The sequence below is a fragment of the Carassius carassius genome, chromosome 50, assembly GCF_963082965.1.
Source record: "Carassius carassius chromosome 50, fCarCar2.1, whole genome shotgun sequence".
NCBI classification, from domain to species: domain Eukaryota; kingdom Metazoa; phylum Chordata; class Actinopteri; order Cypriniformes; family Cyprinidae; genus Carassius; species Carassius carassius.
The window spans coordinates 16,347,694-16,368,625 of record NC_081804.1 but is presented as its reverse complement, the minus strand read 5'-3'; the positions used below and the strand labels follow the sequence as shown (position 1 = coordinate 16,368,625).

At 37.4% G+C, this 20,932-nt stretch overlaps 1 protein-coding gene across 3 annotated transcripts in view; it reads right to left on the bottom strand.

Annotated features, from left to right (window-relative positions):
• Nucleotides 1-1,113: 1,113 nt before the first annotated feature.
• rassf7a (Ras association domain family member 7a) overlaps nt 1,114-20,932 on the bottom strand; it is a 30,305-nt gene continuing 10,486 nt past the window's right edge. For all 3 annotated transcript variants that reach the window (XM_059546128.1, XM_059546129.1, XM_059546130.1), the window contains exons 2-6: nt 6,940-7,098; nt 5,744-6,606; nt 4,424-4,598; nt 3,444-3,530; nt 1,114-1,387 (exon numbers count right to left, since the gene is read on the bottom strand). In XM_059546128.1, coding sequence (XP_059402111.1) covers nt 1,356-1,387; nt 3,444-3,530; nt 4,424-4,598; nt 5,744-6,606; nt 6,940-7,042 — 1,260 coding nt within the window. In that variant the 5' untranslated portion in view covers nt 7,043-7,098 and the 3' untranslated portion in view covers nt 1,114-1,355. The remainder of the gene's footprint in view (nt 1,388-3,443; nt 3,531-4,423; nt 4,599-5,743; nt 6,607-6,939; nt 7,099-20,932) is intronic.

The window sequence follows — 20,932 nt, the reverse complement described above, 5'->3', positions numbered from 1 at the left end:
ATCAAAAAGATTCAAATAAATCCCAATGTTTCTGTGTACATACAAATATATTTTATAAAATCTAAAAATATAGAAAATAAAGAAAAAAATGTTTGAGTATGAAAATGTGCTTTTAGCAACAAAATATTAAAAGCTGTAAGATTTTGCTAAAGAAATGGGTGGTGCATTAACAATAAAAAAAAACAATAAATAAAGGTTACATTTGGTAATATATATATAATATATAAATTTATTAAAATTATTAATAATTTTCACTGTTTTCATTAAATTATATCACATACAAAATAAATCAGAATTTTTTAGTTTAAAATATATTGTACTATATCATAATCAATTAAAAATCCTATATATATATATATATAAATAGATCAAATAAATCATGTTTCACAATACAAACATTCAGCACCAAAATATTAAAAGTTGTGTGATTTTGTGAAATAAATGTTTAACAGGCAACAATCATATTATTTTGACAAATGCCACTTCATAAAACATAGATCTCTCTGATTTCAGACGATTTGGGTAATATGTATATTTAAAAAGCAAAACGATTCTAATGTATGGCTGATAACGATCATGAGCTTATCTGTTAATGTTCTAGCCCACATAAAGGAAATCATCACAGATTACTGATCTGATTTGATTGGATCTCTTCTGAACGGCCTTCAGTTGTGATTATCCCCTTCAATGAAAAGAATTAAAACATGTCACTCTCATGATTAATGGAGATGCGTGAGGCACGGCTGTTTTTGTGTTAATCAGTATGGATGTATTGTATAGCGTCTGTCAGCGAGTGCTGATGAGGATCGGGTCTAGTCTCACTCTGCTCTTGATCTGATCCTCACAATCCACTCTCATACAGTTAATCATGATATCTCAATATCCGAACAGCTCAGACAAACATCTTAAACTCACTGGGCTTTTACTGTATCACAGTGCTCAGTCATATTCAAAGAAGACTTTCAGAAAAATATGGCCGCAGTTAATTGAACGCCTTTGTGGTGACATGATCAAGAACAGATCTGTTCGATCAGAAGGCAAGATATTTTATAAACAGACTAATGACTGGAAATTGAGAGAATCCCTTTATAAAAGCTTGTCTTTCCATCAAACAGGAATCATCTGAGACACAATGCACAGTCTTTATTGTCCTTAAATACGTACACAAAAGTACAAGTTCTCGAGATAAACTCTATTTGTATTTATTTTACAGTAAATACATGTTTTGAAAAGTAGCAAAAAAGTTGTAAATATATATTTCGTATATACAGTGAATATATAACATGAATGGTTATATAGACAACGAATGTAAGCAGAGAGTCATTATAAATCCTTAGCCCTGTGCTTCAGCTTTATTACCGCCAAGACGAATCTCTGGATGTCAGGACTGTAAGACACATAGAAGAGTAAACTGAGTGACGTTCAATCATGAGAAGTACAAAAATACGTCATCTGCAGGCTTTCAGACACATTCCCATGCACACAGCAGCCGAGAGAGAACAGAAAGACCCAGAGAAACGTCCAAACCATACACTATACAGTGTATGAACCCTGAGTTTTAGCTCTCGCTAAACCGGCAACATACGGCCTCAATCGTGTAGTGAATATGCAGTACAGCCCAAGGCATTGATAATGTGAGGGAAACATGAATTTAACGTCATTTGTTCTTTGGAAACAGCAAATACAAACCGAGACGTACTTTCACTCAGAGTGTCCCGAAAGGAACAGATACAGAGCAGAAAAACAATCCATCACTGGATAAACATCTACTAAAATATGAAGTTTTGTCATTTATATGTTGTTTGTACAAAGACAAAGTCATTATGGGAAAGTTCCCCTTTACAATATTTCAACTAGTCCGACTTTCAAAAAGTCTCCGTTTTGTAATTGTTTCAAAGTCTATGAGTACAGAAATAGTTCACAATCTTTGCATTAACATTCAGACGGTTTGGATCCTTGTTCTTTCAGGAGACAAGAGCTCACACACGAAAGCCATCCTAAAGGGATAGATCACCCCCCAAAAAATGAAGATTTTTCATCGTTTACTCACTCTCGTGATGTCCAAAATCATATGACTTCCTTTATTACATAAAACACAAAAGGAGATGATTAATAGAATGTTCAAGCTGCTGCTTTTCTATTCAGAAGCTTAAAGTAAACGTGCTCTTTTATTCTTACGAATAAAATATATTCTATTCTAAATTCAAACAATTCTTAAGAATGTTTTTATCTGGTTTTTTCTTAAAGACTAAATGGAAGCTGCATTTGAAATCCTGAAAACAATGTTCTTAAAATTCCCTTGACTAAAACTTCCCAAAATCCACAAATATGAGACGTTTAATCAATTTATTGGGTTACTTGAACATTAAGCATTACAACATAAGACTAGCTACATATAATACATTATTAGAGATGATTATGATTTTTCAACGTGTTCAACAAATCCCACCATATAATTAAAATATCACCTGACGTTTTCTTCTCAAAACGATTATTTTGAAATTTAGACTCTCTGAGGCTGTCGAGCTCAAAAAAACAATCCATTAAAGTATCATAAAAGTGTTTTTGCACTATATTTCACGTTTATAAGTCTTCTGAAGTCACATGATATATTTGTGTGAGAAAGAGACCCAGGCTGAAGTCATTATTAAATGATAATCTGCACGCACTTATGCATATTTAAACTTCTCACATTGATGTCGCCTCAGTTTGACATAACCGTGTCGCGAAAAACATTCCTGGTTGGAAAAAAGCAACGTGAACATTCTTTAAAATGTCTTGCATATAAATCTGGGACACCAAGTAAAGTAAATGACAACTGAAATTTTCCTTTTTCGGATGAAATATCCCTTTAATAACACAAACACACACACAGCTGCATGATAAATCAACAGAACAGCTGGTAGGACTCGAAATGTAAGGACACCAAACTGGGACAGAAGAGCGTAAGGAAGAAAAAGAGTGTAGAACTCAAGGGAACATGGCAGAAACACTTTAGTTCGCATCCAATTTGAAGTCAAATTACATCTCTGTAAGCAAAAATATCTCGACTTCAACAAACGTTTTTAGCAGCTTGTCAAGATGTAATTTAAAACCAACCCACTATCCCTTTAAACTAAAGTGTTGAAGAGCACAGCTTGTGGTAACACTTCTTTTTGAAAGGCACTACATACTGACTTGATAGCATATGTAACATCTATATTTACAGACAAAATTAGCATTTACTTTACATTAGTAGCACTGAAAATATATCGGTTTTGGATTGAAATACGGTAATGTTGCGTAAATTAGTTGATGCAATGCCTTTCAGCTAAAGTGCTACAATAATCAGGCCTGTTGATCAGAAGAGGGCCACCATGCAGGCACCTTCACCCAGAAAGGGTTGCACCACGGCGTGTGGCAGCTGGGGTGAAGGCAGGGAAGCATCTATCACACATACACACCCTCAGGGTTCAGGCTGGATACCAGGGGGTGCTGCAGGTTGCGCGGGTGACCCAGGAACTGCTTGGCAGTGGGACGTGGGGGCGAATCTGGGGGAAGTACGGAGTAAAATATACAACTACATCAGTCCATATAAACATTAACCACAATATGACCGTATTATTTGTTTAGTATACAACCAGAAATCAATACAAGGAATGTTGTAACCCACAATGCAATGCATTTTCCATTTCTGCATTTAGCATCTCTTTCTTTACACAAGACATATTCACATTAAATTGAAACTTCGGCATAACTTCATGAAGACTGGTTGCTATTTTCTGAATAAATATGCATAAACAAACATAATGAGGTCAAGTGAGCATTGTGTGCTGCATAACTAAGGTTCACTTTATCTCTTATCATCAAATGTTTCCTTTTAATTTAGCAAACATCATCCAGGTATCAGATGATTAGCTTTCATTTGTAGTGCAATTTTGTTGTAAAAATCTTCAGATGTGCAGGTTGTACTGTAGCATACTACTAGAAACAGTAAGAGTAGTATGACAGCACGCTGTTTTAAAGTCAACCGTTTAAAACCACACATCACATGTTTGCAGTTCAGTTGTTATATCAAAACTGTAGGCTCAGGTTGAGCACAATGCATTGTGGGATACAGTATACCACTGAGTGTATTCTGAATAATGCATAATTATAATAAATGTATTAAAACACTTAGGTACTCAAAGTATACTAAAAATGTGTGAGTACTGTATGTGTGCATAAGCGTTTATGCACACATACAGTACAATTAAACATTTACAATTAAAGTATGCAATCAAAACAAAACTACAATTAGTTGGCAGTATATAATGTGTTGTATGCAGTAAACAGTATGCTAGTATTCCATTATTAATTGATTTTCTCTGTTCAGTTAGGTATATGCAGCTGCAGTAGATTTAATGTGTGTGTGTGTGTGTGTGTGTGTGTGTGGATGCCATACCACTGTCTTTGTGTTTGTCGTGCTGTTGTTGAGTCAGGTCCAGTTGTTCTGGGTGTTCACCGAGGTCTGTGCGGGGTTGAGTTTGAGTAGGCAGGGCTCCGGCCTGCTGGATAAACTGTTGTAAATTACACTGTCTCAGCTCCTTATTCAAATCCTCCACTTCCTCCTGCTTAGCCTACACTCAGAGAGAACAGACAATCACAAACAGCCTGCTTACTAGAATAACAATTATGAATACGAATTATTAAAAACTATCTTTTTTTTTTTTTTTTTGCATTGTAGTATGTGGCCAACAACTTACTATCAGATACATTTTAGAATATATTTGAATAATTTAGCATTTTTAATGTTTTTTATTTATTTATTTATATTTTGTTTTTAAATTTAGCAGCAATGTTTTAATTAGTACTTTTAATCAATCCCTGTACACTTTTCGTTGTTTGTGTTGTTTTGATTTTTCCTTAATTGTAATTCAACCTGTAGTCAGAAGAGGGCGTATTTTTTAACAGCAATAACAGTCAAGGCAGTAATATGTGGCCTGTGGCTCTGATTACAGTAATCTTATGATTTGTTCTCTATGGGTACGTTTGACACCTTTCCGGCTGTAGTTTTCATTTGTTTAACAAGACAAGCCAAATTCAAATACAGACAAGTTAATGCTAACCACAAAGTATTTGACTCAAGTAATCACCTGAGTTGCTATTTGAAAACTATGATAATTCACCATGTTCTGTTGAAGGATCAACCTAATTTGCATGCATGACTTGTCTAAAAGGAATAGATTCTGATTATGTAAGATCCGGTTAGTCATGGTTAATTGTCTTGCTTTCTGGCAGAACACATAAAGGCAGGCTTCTGGAGTGCCACTGTGGTATGAAGTAGTTTAGATCATCTTCACAGACTTGCAAATCTTTGATTTAAGTCACTGTAATACTGAAATGCTGTTATAAAACTCAGGCTGGTGCATAATTACGTACAGTTTAAAATATATGCATGCAGAGCAGGAAAAGAAACTCATTTAATAGGTGTACACCTTTATTTTGTCTTTTCAATGCATAAAATGCACAGGAGTTAAAAGAAATGCATGTGTGTCCAAATAAAAACATTTGTTTCTGTGCACAGAAAAGTCAGAAACCATACGTTTGAACTGAGTGTGAACTAAGGTTCATATGAATAATTTCAAAAGATGGGTACCTTTGTTCACTTTCAAATTTTTTCGTTCATTGATCATGCACCTCCACAGAGGGGACTGTAATACCCTCCTGCATTTGCAGCCAACAACTACAAACCTCTCTCTAGGGCCACGCCCTCTCTGCTTACCTTCAGCAGAGTCTCCGCCCTCCCCAAAGTCTTCTCAAGCTCTGAAAGTTTTGCCTCCAATTCCTCCCCTTGCTTTTGTCGACTTTGAAGATCTGCCTCGACTGCCCCCAAAGAGTCTTTTGAATCGGACTGGGTGGGCAAGATGTCCGCCTGTAGCATTTCTCTCTGAATTTCCTCCTCAATCTGCATGGCGCGATTGTTGAATTTGTGCAACTTTTGCCCGCAATCATCCAGTTTAGCATGCAGCTCTCCTAAACGGAGCTTCATCCCACGCTCCCTTTCGGTCTCTATCCTTAGTTCCTCCTCCCAGAACTCCTCGTCCACCAACTCCTGCTGGTTCCTCCACAGGGTCTTCTCCAAAACTTCCATCTCTGCCTGCAGGGATGACTCCTCAGCAGACGACTCTTCCCAAGTCTTGCATTTCTTGTCGACTGCCAACAGCCGAGACTCGAGGGCATGTAGCTGCTCCCGCTGTTGGAGAACATGCAGGAGCACCTCCTCTTTAGAAGGCCCCGGAAGGTACAGCGCGTATGGAACTGGGGACGCACTCTGTTCAGGAGAGGGTGTTGTACGAGAGTCCTTCGTTTTTACACGGGGAGAACTGGAGGGGCCCAAGTTGAAGGTGTAAGATTTCTTTGGCAATCCCCGTTTGGGTTCTGATGTGGGAGGCTTGGAGTGAGGGAGGGTGCGGTTGTGCAGACTCTGTTCTTCATTGCTACTGGGTCCAGTCCGCCGCAGGAAAAACTGCACCTCGCTGCTGTGTTGGCCCAGTTTGGCCAGGGACTCCAGTGGGCGCTCATTGGCCAGAAGTTGGCGTTCGGTGTCCCTCAGTCTCTGAATGAGAACGTAACGACCCGTTTGGCCTGCAAAGACATCACAGGGGTACAGTAGTTAGAGTCCAACAATCTGTGCTATTATTATGGGGACAGTCCCACTGGATCTAGGGGAACTATCCTAAGGTTACTTCAAGTGTCTTGCTGAAGGCCATTATGGCAAGGGCTCATGAACCACCACATTGTGTGCATCCAACTTCCAACCTACTGGTTACTAGCCCAGATCTTTAAAGGGCTAACCCAGAGTTTTAACTTTAAATCTGATCAAGCTTACTTTCTTATATTTTTTAGTAACTCTGAAGACTCTGAAGGAGGTCAGGTGTTTTTGATTGAGAAGGAACTTCTAAACCTAGAGGTACTTACCAATGGCTTGGGCGAGTGCAATGACCACGTCCTGGCATGATGTCTCCTCTGACAGGCCGCAAACCACTCGTACAACTCCATCCACCCAAACTTTCAGCTCCATCAGAGACAATGAACACAGATCAGCTTACATCAGCAATGCATGGTAACGTCTGGATTCTGAAACGACAAAACAGCAATAGTGACAAGTTAATGCAATGTGCCTTCACAGTCTGAAAAAGACTACATTACAACATACAGATCCCCTGTAAAGACCTTGTCTCAGATGACCACCAGGACAAGACCACAGGAAACAGATGATTCTTCTGCACAATCTGACTTTGAGCCTGGTTTCTCCCAAGGTTTTTTTTTCTCCATTCTGTCACCGATGGAGTTTTGCTTCCTTGCCGCTGTCGCCTCTGGCTTGCTTAGTTGGGGACACTTCATCTACAGCGATATCGTTGACTTGATTGCAAATAAATGCACAGACACTATTTAAACTGAACAGAGATGACATCACTGAATTCAATGATGAACTGCCTTTAACTATCATTTTGCATTATTGACACTGTTTTCCTAATGAATGTTGTTCAGTTGCTTTGACGCAATGTATTTTGTTTAAAGCGCTTTATAAATAAAGGTGACTTGACAGAGCGAAAAATTAGGATAATTAAAACCCCCTAATTTCTGTGGTACACTGCAGGTCTGCCTTTTTTTCTAACATGACACAACATCTTAAAAAGCATTAATGGCTGAAGGCACACATATGCATAGAACAGTTAACCAAACAGTGCACAAGAATCCCCTGTCCCAACTTGAAGTACTGAAATACTTAGTTAAAAATCATATATGGAATTCAGAACTTGAGTAGACAAAACTGACCAAACTAAGACCAATCTTAGTCTAAACTCCAAAATACATTCATAAAGAACACTCAAGTTATTTTCTACATTAATTGTTTCTACCTTATTGCTCCAACCCAGCCATGAGACATGAAATTGTGATTGAAAATCAGGTCCAGTGTGTAAGCAAATTTCAAGAGTTATTATTAGCAGGAGGTTGATAGACTCATAGCTCTGCTCCAATTAAATGCACTGCTGGCTCTCTTCAAAGACATTTCAGCAGATGAATGCTGAAAGGAACAGACAGGCAGAACGTTGTTGTTCTGAGACTGCATGTGCTTGCATGTGTGTCTGACTCCACTTTGAAGCCCCACAGCAGGAACAGATGGCGCTGCTAAGGTAAGGTGTAGTATCCAAATGCTTCAGCCATGCAAATATTGAATGAACCGCTGTCTGTGAGATTAATACAAGCGCGACATGTTGGTTCGGTGCACTTTGACTGTTGCATATTACACCCTTTATGAGGAAATTCTATGGTAAAGTCTACCGCATTAACTTATGAAAACATTTAATAGCAGCATTAAGCTGCTAAGCAGAACATTTAGCAGCTGCCAAATACCCAGTGATGGATGCTCCATCTCCAGGCCTTAAAGACAAGTTTAAAAGAGATTGAATACAATTAAAGGGGTCATGAACTGAGAAATCAAAATTCCTTTGATGTTTTGATATATAAGAGGTCATTGTACTATAAAAACATCCTGTAAGTTTCAAAACAGCTTATATTAAAGCCAATCCGCCAAAGCGACAGCTTATGGAATGTGCCGCCTCAGAAGATGTTTCAGTAAGAATTTGGTCCTTTATTCACTTTATTTTACCCACGGATTAGTTTATAAACAAAGCTGCACAATTCAACGCAGGAGTTTCAGAAAGATTGAGTCTACAATGCTGTGAATATATTGGATCTGACAGTAATGCCCCACCACACAAGTGTGAGTAAAGTTTTTTATTACGTGGTCACTATTGCTTTGTCTGTATGTATGTACTAAATATTGATACATTTTTAACCTTAATCACAGCAGTGATCTATGAAGGATGTCTGTCAAACATACACAATTGTTAGCCAATCACAGCATATCTACAATCCTTCACACCTATTCAAACAGAGCAATCTGATGAGGGGGTCTAAACAGGACCGAAAATATTGCACTTCTAAATGATGCTTTTCTAGGTGAAAATCTTGATAACATTATAAGTGGACCTCAGAGAACAGTACAAAACAATAAAAAACTGTTCATGACCCCTTTAAAGTGAAAAGAGCATGTCAGGGTCATATTCGTCCTCAAATTCTAAATAGAGAGTTTTGTATGCAATTTAATTGTGTTATTTTCATAGGACTAATGGACAATGCACAATGGCTTCCCAAACTGTCAATATTGCACTGCAAATATACATTTCTGCAAGTAAAACATCTTCTAAAACTTAGTTATTTCTAATAACTATTTTATCACAACTATTTTTCATCACCCAGAGACAGAATAAAGTGAGAAGTACGTTTCTGAAAGAAGCCACATGGCATTTGAGTCATCTAAATAAATAATTCGAAACCACCCTGAGAACACCAACTTGCAAGAGTCATTTGATATTTAGGCCACAAACAGAGTTTGTAATGTGTACATTTTCCAACAGCAACATAGATTACAAAACCTAGTGGCACTGGACATAAAACACAAAGAAGTGAAGTCCCAGCCTTGAATCTTCTAAAGTTTGAGATCCGTTTTCTTTCCACCTGCTCTTGTAAGCCTCTTGATCTACTGTTTCTCTGTTCTTCAAAAACTCTCAGACAGTGCTGGCCAACTCTGAAGCATTCTTCCTCCCCATTCCCATTCGTACTGAAGCGGAGGAATGCTACCTTGTTGGCCTGCGTGTAGAGAGCGGAGAGTAAAACAAATCTTCTTTTGTCTCCTGTACCTCGACCAGGCTCGATCTCACTAAATCAAGTCCGTGGCCTCAGGGTACACTTCTCAACGCAGCCCGCGGTTGCCATGAAAACAGAGTACTAGACATGAAAGATGAATCGCAGAGGAATCAACAGGTGCCAGATGCACCGGGCTAGTCGGGCTTAAGTTCACTGCATTCATGTTAAAACAGAAAAAGATATATTCTAGCATTGCGACTTGACTCAAAGCAGGCTTGCGTTTGAGATTAGGGTGGATCGCTGTCACACGCTTGGATCTGTTGACTTCCATCTCTCAAAAACACTTGCACATGTCCAGACCCACTGCTTCAGGAACGCAGACCCACCCCAGACACATCTATAACTTCCCTGTCCTCCTCCCTTCTGAGCGCGTCCTCCAAAAGCTATGATTACTGAAATGATCCCATTCCTCTCTCTCATCATCCTCTTTGTGTTTTGCGGGCTGTTGGGAATATGTACTGAGGAGCAAGCACACTGTTATTGTGCAGGAGTGGTGCTTTCTCTTAACACCAGCCAGTGTTTTTTTTGTTTTGTTTTTTACTACTGTGCAACGTTGCCGTTAATAAATCATTGCAAATGCATTAAATAGTAAGAGGAGTGAACCTCTAGTGACAGATAGAAGAGTTTCACATGAGCACACATCTGTAGAATGTAGCATGTAAACGTCATCTTGCACTTCAAAGGAGGAGAGATACACTCTCTGTTAGCAATTCAGCTTTTTAATACACAAGTGCAAAAATGTAAATGATTCATAAGCCAACGCTGACATTACACTCGACAGCTTCGTCTATTGCTTAATCTAAACTTGTTGTGCTAAAGACGAACCACCAGAGCAACTATCCATAACACCCTATCAACCATGTTACCAGAAACCCAAAACTGCATAGCAACACCCTTTCAACTACCCACAAACCAAGGTTTGTTACACCCAGACCCCAAAACATGACAAAATAAAACGTGATTGGTTGCTTCATCTGTCACTCATATGGCCTCTTGGGCGGGCCTTGGCCATTCAAAGCGTCAGTCTGAGGGTCTAGCTATGAGAGACCAAGCAAGACATAATTTCTTAGCAAAACCAACAAATGCCTAGCAACACCTTAGCAATCACCTAGCTTGGTAATCAGCCAAGTATAAGCCACAATATAATGTCTAAACTCAGAAGGTGGAATAAATTCCTCAAATGTATGTTCTTTGAAAAGCTTGTTACTGACAGTTCTGTCTGTTCTTCACTATATAAATCAAAGCCATTTCTAGAAGCACACATTTGTGCATTTGTGGATTGTGAGACATTTTCCGGGTCACTCGCCCTAGCAAATTACATGTATTTTCTCGATTTATACAATATGAACCCACGCAAAAGGCCATTTGTAGCCTATCACATGCAGTACAGACATTGTTTTCTGTCGCAGCTGTTGAGGTGTATATATCCCATGGTGCATGTCATCTTCAGCCCCCATTTATACACAACAACTGCTCTTTCTTAAAAAATACAGAGTGAGAACACATCTGTGTCCTACTCTGACACAAACACATGGCCTTAAACAAAAACGTTGATTCGAGCCATGTTTGGATCATCTTTTTTTGTCAAGTTTGGGTTTGTTATTGTAATTATTAAGAATATTTTCTGTTCTCATAAAATTACATAGGTCAAGACATTAGTGTACACCTAAAATCTGACAAGGCAAACACACACATTTAAAATCCAATCTTTCTCCTCTTAAAACAAAAAAATGTTGACATCACCTTGCACTCATGGGCATGTGCCAACTTTTGACCAATAAAAATGCTTTCTAGAGTAACAATGTTACTACCCCAATACCATCTGTAACTGACTGGCAATAACAAGTAGTTAATCATGGATCATAGCTTGATTTAAACTGAATGGCTAGTAGTTCTAGCCCAAATTCTTGTTTCAGTGGGAAATATGTCAACGATGAAAGGAAAACTGTGCTTGTCAAGTCATATGATTGGGTCTTTAACGTATAAACTAAAGTGTACTTCAGTTTTGACATGAACACTTAGCATATGTGTATAGTTGAATGCATAGACTTTCAAAGTATACTTTATTTGATAATGTGCACGCTCAACACATGCACACTAGAAAAGGTCATCCTTTTCCAGTGTTTGTGCTATTTCTCTCCAGTCATTATGACCGATACATTTATTTGTACTCTTTTAAACTAGTGTTGCGTGTTTCTCTTAACCCCCTTAAACAATCGCTCTCCAAGGTTTGCACATAATCAGTCGTGTTTCATAGAAATAAACATTTTACTGTACATTAATGTAGCAGATATTATTTTGAGACCAATTATAAACACGTATCCCAACACTACAAACCACGAAGGATACACAAAGTTAACATCACAGACACCAAACAAGACGTAGTTTTATAATAAATCTGATCTATCACAGTTCTGTACAGCTTTTGAACCAGCTAAGTAAAAGTAGCAATGCTATAAATTGTGAAGCATGTCATTTCTGCACTACTAGTGGTACTGAATGGAACTGCAATCTGTTTGAGTGGAACATAACAATACTGTATAGTAACAAAAATTAGTAAATGTTCTCGTTAATAAATGTAGTTTTATCCTTCTCTGACTGCATGAATTCAGCGCTGAGCCTTTGCCTTAAGACAGAGGAATGCTGAGGGCACCAAAAGTGACCAGGCTTCACCCCTAACCTAAACAAAGGCAGCCTGGGAAAACAAAAGAGGCTGTCTCCACTCGCTGCCCAGAAATCCCAATCTTGGCTTCAACAAGTGGGATAAACACAGAGTGAGATAGACTGTAAGTGTGTGGGCAAGCATTTTTGTCAAGCCTCCAATGGGAAGTTGCATTTTGGACTTCTAAATGAACGTTGCAAAAACATCACAAATTAAGGCCAATCTTGAGTCCGACACCATCTGGAAAACCAATTCTGAGTGCAACCGCAAGAATCTGTTAGCCGTTAAGTATAAAGCATGGGCTGTAATTTCTTAGACTTAAAGACAGGTGGGCGGTTTTCACTTCTCATTAGATGAACCATCCAGGTGTAAGCAGACCATAAGGGAATCTGCATGGAAAATAACATTAGCCATGTACAACAAGCCCTAGATGAGCTTTGAAACATTATTTTCTCTTGTGTGGAGCTTTGCTGTTCATCATAACCAACTAAATGTGTTTTTCCACTGAGGAAATGAAATCAGGAGTATCTGTTTACTGACATTACTAAACAACCGTACCAATTTTAGCCCATGTATGTGTCGTCTTCACTTCCAGACCGTCTCTATTCTGCAAATTTGCTTGCATGCAGCGTGAGACTTCAGGTTCATGAGTTATTCAGTACTCTTTTTGCACGCTGGCTGTGCTAAATATTTTAAAACTGTGTTCTGCACTTTTTATAATGTTGCATTCAGTTCCAAAATTACCGAAATGATGAATATCAAAGCCTGAGGTGTAAAAGACAGATCGCCAACAAAGTAAGTCCTGAGGCATTGGCCTATTTTCAATGGAAGACGGAACAGGTGCACCTAATGTGTGTGGCTATATTAAAACAAGACCAAACTCCCTCGTGGTCAAATTGTAAAGAAGTGGATTTTTTTTTAACAGGTGCACAAACTGTACATCCATCACCAAATTCCTTCTGAAGTGAAACTTCTTGAAGTCAACGTGAAATCAAAGTTGACCTAGTTTACTTTAAAATAGTAGTTTCGTTGGGCAGGATTCAATGAAGCAGGTTATTTTTTATATAAAAAGTTTGTCTTTGTAATCTATAAGTGATGAAATTTTACTAGGAATGGGTCAGGATGGTTGACTAGTCAACTAGTAACTCATCAGAGGCGAGTTTATCTTTTCTTTTTTGGATATTTTATTTACCTTAGAATGGGATGTGCTTAAAAGATGAATTAATATTATTATTATTAAGTGACATGACATTCAGCCAAGTATGGTGACCCATACTCAGAATTCGTGCTCTGCATTTAACCCATCCGAAGTGCACATCACACAGCAGTGAACACACACACACACACACACACACCCGGAGCAGTGGGCAACCATTTATGCTGCGGCGCCCGGGGAGCAGTTGGGGGTTCGATGCCTTGCTCAAAGGCACCTAAGTTGTGATATTGCCGGCCCGAGACTCGAACCCACAACCGTAGGGTTAGGATTCAAACTCTCTAACCACTAGGCCCCGACTTCCAATTATTATTAATTGTAATTTCATTTTTATGTGATGTTAACAACATACTAGTCAGTTACAAGTCGACTGATGAGAAGCCCCACCCCCCATCATGTACACCTTCTACAGAGGCACCATCAAGAGCATCCTGACGAGCTGCATCACTGTGTGGTATGGCGCCTGCAACGCGTCCTGCCGAAAGACTCTGCAACGCATAGTGAGAGCAGCTGAGAAGATCGTTGTTGTCTCTCTCCCCTCCCTCGAGGACATTTACGGAACCCGTTTCACTCACAAAGCCCTCTGCATCACAGGTGATCCCACCCACCCGTCTCACAGCTTCTTCAGTCTGCTGCCATCAGGGAGGAGACTGCGGAGTCTCCAGGCCAGAACCAGCAGACTGAAGGACAGCTTCATCCACCAGGCTGTCAGGAAGCTGAACTCCCTCCCGAACTTGCCCCCCCCCCAGATCCCACATCCCCAGGTCCTTCCACACCCCCCCCCCCCACTCCCACTAATATATGATGGCATGCACCAGTCACTTTGTGCAGCATTGGTCTGGTCACTACCTCATTCAGCATGGAACTGACGTCATTCCACTACATCATCAGTCAGTTAAATAAAATAACTGCTCTTGAGCTCTTTGTCACTTTAATCAGACTAAATAAGCTTTTTTTTTTTCACTAAAAATCTTTTATCTGCACTGTTCTTCACTTGCTTGATTTGCACTCTATCTGCCATGTGCCTTGCGCTGCTTTATTTAACTTTATTTTTAATTTTATTATATGTCTTTTTTACATTCCCTTATTGTATAGTTGTATATTTGATCTAGATCTTTAGGCTTTAATGTTAATGTTATCTGTGTGCACCGGGGGGTCTGAGAGTAACGCAATTTTGATTCTCTGTATGTATGTGCTGTACATGTGGAGAATTGACAATAAAGCAGACTTGACTTGTATTTGTATTTTTGTAGTTTTATTTAGCTTAAAATGTAGGTGGTGCTTTAAAGATGAAGTGATAGATGAAATTCCAGTATTTTGTATATAATTCATAATTCATATAATTTAAATAATTTAATAGTTTATAATTTGATATATAATTTAGCCATGTAGTCATTTAAATTATCTTTCTTTTTTTTTATTCAAAACTATCAATATTTGCTTGAATACATTTAGAGATTAAATTTCAATAGGTTGCCGTAAACTTACAAACCACATTTCTTACTTAACTAGTCAGTAAGTGAGGTTGATTAGAACGTTAATCTACATTTTTGTACAGGTGATGCATTAAAGTGGAACAATTTGGAGATTAAATTTAAATATTTTGCAATAAACTTCATAAACAGTATTTCAACCAACTAGTTGGTTAGTAAGATTGACTAGCAAGTTTATCTAGATTTGTATTTTATTTTTATTTTTTAATTAGAGGTGGTATTATAAAGAACACTATTATAAAGAATTGATTTGGCAAGTGATCTTTACTAACGGACTAGTTGTGGTGGTTTAAAGAGGATGCATTTTAAAGACAACTTCTCAGTGTGGTTTCTACCACCTTTTACTAGCATACTAACACTGTGCTTTACTTTAGCATGCTAACAGTAATCACCAGAACAGTAAAATTCTAAACCCCACAATTTTTAACATTCACGTCTGTCAAAAATAAAGTTCCATAGTATTACCATCATACAAATTTCTCATCACTATACATATGACACAGTTTATTTGTTCGTGAGGATTATGATAATTTCATGCAATAAAGTTATTGTCCTTTAGAATATTTATTAGTTATATCTGTCACTATATTAAAGAGCTTAAACCAACCTGGGGATTTTTAAAGATACTAGTAAGCAAGTCATTCAGACAATCCATCGAATAACTTCTTTTCAATATTCAAAAACGACCATTTATAGACTCCATTCTAAGTTGAATACTGACCAATTCTATCTTTATACTCCATAGAAGTAAGATTTGTTCAAAAACCATGTTCAATTCAACCCCCAGCAATGTAGCACAGTTCATTACCTTTCCACATTCCTCCACTGGTGAAGGTCAGGGGTCTGTATTCGGCCCTTTTAAGTTTCAGAAAATGTTTGGCAAAGGTCTGGAATGTGCAATTTCAGGTGACACATCCAGTCCAAGTGGCGGGAAACCTCACTGTGGATTCACAGTCAAAGTATGCATGTGTTACGAAACATCACATTCCTGGTGTGGGAGCACTGAGAAGTGTGTGCATTCTTGACATCCCCCCATCTGCTCTATTCCAGCAAGTGTAATGAAGCTGAAAAGTCACGACAAAGTGTTTCCTCCAACCAAAAGAGTGGATGAGGCGACATCAATTTCTATCACCAACAAAACTCAACAGTTGTGAAACAAAAATAAAAAGAGTATGCTCAAACATTTCACCGCACAAATCCCATTCATATTCGCCATCAAATAATTTAGAAATTTCTGTAATACTGTAAAAACCAGGGATTTGAAATACAGATTTCTCGATTTGAATCTATTTTCATTTGGATAAACCGTCATTGACTCCATGAATCTGATATTGACATTTAATTTAAATCCAAAAATCTTTTAGTCTAGATTGTTTTAAATTGATGCATAAACTTCACTAAACATTTTTTGTTGAGCACCTCCCATCCAATAAATCGCAATGAGCTTTGCACGTACTTTTTATGTGAAAATAACATTTCAATACAGATCTAATGGTGTTCACTAATGGTGTTGTTGGTAATGCATTAAACTGCCAATCAATGGCTGGTCTACTTATGCAGTCAAGCAGCGGCACAGATGGGAACTTTGGGGCAACGGCTCTAAGCAACAGTGGTGAACAGCTTGTGGTTTCCAAGGGAGGATATTTATATGGGTGAAGCCTGCCGAAGCATAGCCAACTCACTCTCTCATTATGTGAGCTTTGCTAAATAATTACTCAGACAGCCTTGGGACATGGAAAGCGTCAACACTCAAAGTTTTCACATGATTACGAGTCTCCTTGCAGAAAGGTATTGTCTATGCCGGTGTCCCGGAACAGACAAGCATTTAAATTAGTATGGATGCAAATCTGAGTCCCATATGAGATTGATTCTTCAGTCAAGACATGGGAACGGAGGATTGAGATCTAAAATCTTTCAGATTATCAAAGATTATCAAACAACTGAGCTTTGTGAGAAAAACTGGAAAGGGTGTCAGGATGAAACATGAGAAAATGAGACTGAACCTTTCTCTGAACTTTGATTGTGCAGAATATAATTAACAGCAGATGTTGAGACAAGGAAGAAAACAGAAGCATCTCTCGCCTTCAAAAACATTAAGACTGTGCTTCCCTAAAAATAACCTCGTTTTTTTTCTTGCAAAATCACACTTTGTGACATTTATAAAATATTTGTTTTTGGAGTGGGGAACCAGACAACGGAATCGGAGAATATCCAACATTTACAATAAACCGCATTCAAGATGATTAAAATTCTAGTTTGAAATGCATGTGACAAGTTCTTAGAAATTGTAATCTTTGTATTCTGGATTGAGTTTTATATCATATAAATTTAGACTAAAAATTAGTCTAATAACATTTCCTGTTCATCTTGAATATTGTACATATTATGACATTCAAAAAGTTATTTTAATATGTTTTCGAGATATAAAAGTATTCCTACAAATATAATAAATGATTAAATCATAAATATCACTTTATGATATTCAGTATTGGAAGAGGTCGTACAATATGACATTTTACAACCTGAACTACTTTTGTCATGGAAAGTTAAAACTATCTGATATTTTATTTTTACATTTATTATGCTTACAAAAATAAGAAAAAAAGAATTATGATTATAAAATCTTGGGTGTTCTTGCAGACTGTGACGGATGATAATTGTTTTGAGGATGTTGTCAGCGGCCGTTGTGTGTTGAGTAAGCAGGCAGTCAGTGTTTGTGGTTGCTACGCTTTTCCATCTCTTGCTCACATCAGACAGGAGCTGTTGCAGAAGTCAATGTCAAGCACAAACACCTTTCTCTTCCCTCATCGAGTATGGCGGAGATGATGCATATCTAACAAGCATTTACATTTTATGTTAATTCTTTCTAGGATTGCCCAAACACACAAAGCCAAGGGAAGTGCACATACAGACACTTTTTTGGTTTTGGTTCATCTTTCCTATGTGCTGTTCAATAATCACTAAATCAGCAGGAGAATAACTGCACCTGCTCTCGTAGGTAAAGATCTCCGTTCCTGCCAGAGGACATTTTCAGCAACACACTTCTGAAACATTACAAATCAATGCAAAGACATTTTCTGGAATGTTACATCAAGATAAATAACAAAAACCGGCTATGGGAAATGTATTAGAAATTTTTCCTCCAACAACAATGGTTTCTATATGTGACCCTGGAGCACAAAAGCAGTCTTAAGTCGCTGGGGTATATTTGTAGCAATAGCTAAAAAAAAAACATTGTATGGGTCAAAATTATCGATTTTTCTTTAATGCCAAAAATCATCAAGATGTTAACTAAAGATCATGTTCCTTGAAGATATTTTGTACATTTCCTACCATAAATATATAAAAACGTAATTTTTCATTAATAATATGTATTCATTTGGACAGCTTCAAAGGCGATTTTCTCAGTATTTTTATTTCTTTGCACCATCAGATTACAGATATTCAAATAGTTGTATCTTGGGCAAATATTGTCTGATCCTAATAAACCATACATCAGTGGAAAGTGTATTTATTCAGCTTTCACAAATCGCAATGTATAAATCTACATTTCTAAAAATTTTGACTTAAGACTGGTTTTGTGGTCACACACGTTGAAAGAATGTGGATGGTAAACCGCTTAAATGAGATAGAATTTTAAAAATATTGAAAATAACAATACTGGAGCATTACAACTCTATTCTCCAAGAATGTTAATACAAATCTATGTATTTTAGGAACATTTTGCCAACCTTAATACATTAAATAACACACTAATCACTCAATAACTGATCTAGATAAATTAGTACACTCTTCAAAAATGGCTTTGATGGTTCCATGAAGAACCTTTAAAATCCATGGAACCTTTTCACTTCAAGAGAGGTTCCTTATAGTGGAAAAATATTAGTCAGATCAGTAACATTGTTCACACTAAGAAAAACGTTTTTATTTTAAGAACCGTTCACTGAAATTTTTGGTTCTTTGGAAAACCAAAAATGGTTCGTCTGTTGAGTTTATTTGATAAATATTCAAAGTGACAGTATTTCTATTTGTATATATTTTTATACTTTGGGATAATTATAAATCAGTGTTTTGAAGATGTTAACACAAATTATGTTAAGAAATGATCTCAGAAACCACCACCTAAATACAGTAAAAAAGCATTTGCAGAGTTCCCACAATAATTGTCTGTAAACTTCATCGTAGATGGTAAGGCCCTTTGTTTTGTACATATTCAACACCACAAGTCTCTATTTAACATTATAAAGTAAAAAACAAAACAAAACAAAACACTAAGGAGACATTTCAAGAAACGCTATGCCAAATTTCTACTTGTATTAAGAAAACTTTTAAAACTTTCCGCTGCCATTTCTAAAATGAAACGCTTGGAAATGTTTCTAAAAGAAAACACACACACAGAAAATGTATGTGGGTTTGATTTGTCTAGAAACTCTGACCTTGAGAGCAAATCTAAGGCTTTTAATCGTGTTATCTGGGAATCTTCACACTTTCTAACACACATTTTACACCTTTCTGAGTTTGTCAACGGGGTGAGACTACAGAGATGCAGAGAACTATAGAAAGATCCACAGATAACGACAGAGAAACAGAGAGGTTTTTATCGAATACTTACAAAGCAAGTGAAGTATTTGCATGCAAGGTGAAACTGTCCATCTAAAGCAAAGGAGCGTTCACAAACCCTAAGGAAAGCTTGTGTGTTTCTGCACATTGAGTTCCAGAGAACTCAGGGAAGCTTTAGTGGTCAGCACAAGAGTCAATGAACCTCACTCTGTGCATCACTTTCCACCATGATGTCTTTCCAAGAACAAGGGATATGAACAGAACATGCCCTGGTCACATTTGATCCCACAATCTAAAGAACATTTTGATTTTAAGTAAGTACAAGTTTTGAACAAACACAAAGGAGATGCTTAATATCTTGACTGCTTCTCTAGATAATTCAAATTCTTCTAAGATCCACATTACATTTATGTATTTACTGTATTTTGTATTTCAAAAGAGATCTCAACAGTGTCTTAAACTGTGCTCAGATTTTCCAAAATACAAGCTTGTAATTATAAGTCCAACATCTCATTATAAACTCAAATATTTCCCAACAAATTATTAGAGGTTTTTTTTCTATGCTCTTCACAATGCTTTAATAGCTCAATATCAGTGTGCATACAGTATTTTTTTATTTCTTTGACAAAAAAAGTCACAAAGGAGATACCTAATATCTCAACCTTGGGCAGAAAAATAATGTTACAATGCACAAAAATTACAGTAATATATTAGCCATTCATTTATTCATTCATTTCTATTCTTTATTTTTGGGGTGACTTCGGAATAACCAGAAACAAAAAAAAAAAAAAAACAGAAGACTGACATTTTAAGAAAGCAATAATTTACATCCAGCCGATGGTTATCGAAGAATATTCCCCGACTTCTAGGGAAAGCGGCTCGATGTACATTATCCCACTTATTACACGGCTACTTGCCACATATGTGAATAATTAGACACAAATTATTGATTTGAGTTGAAATATTTGAATATTTGAACAGTTGCTAGCAAGCAGCGAATTTAAACTAGACGACATTTAAGTTTTTTTGCACAGTGACATCGCCATCTACTGGCCTGGCATGCAAAACACAGCGCTTTGAGCCATTTTTGCGGATCTGTGTGAACGCTAAACTTTTTTGGATTAATGCAAAGGAAAAAAAGTCACTCTCTCTCGATCAATGTTTTAGCACCGCACCGCATTTCTAAAGCTAGCTGTGTTCTCAGACCTGCTGCTTCTCAACAGTAACAGGCTGAACAGAGCCACCTGACAGTACATCACATCAGCATCG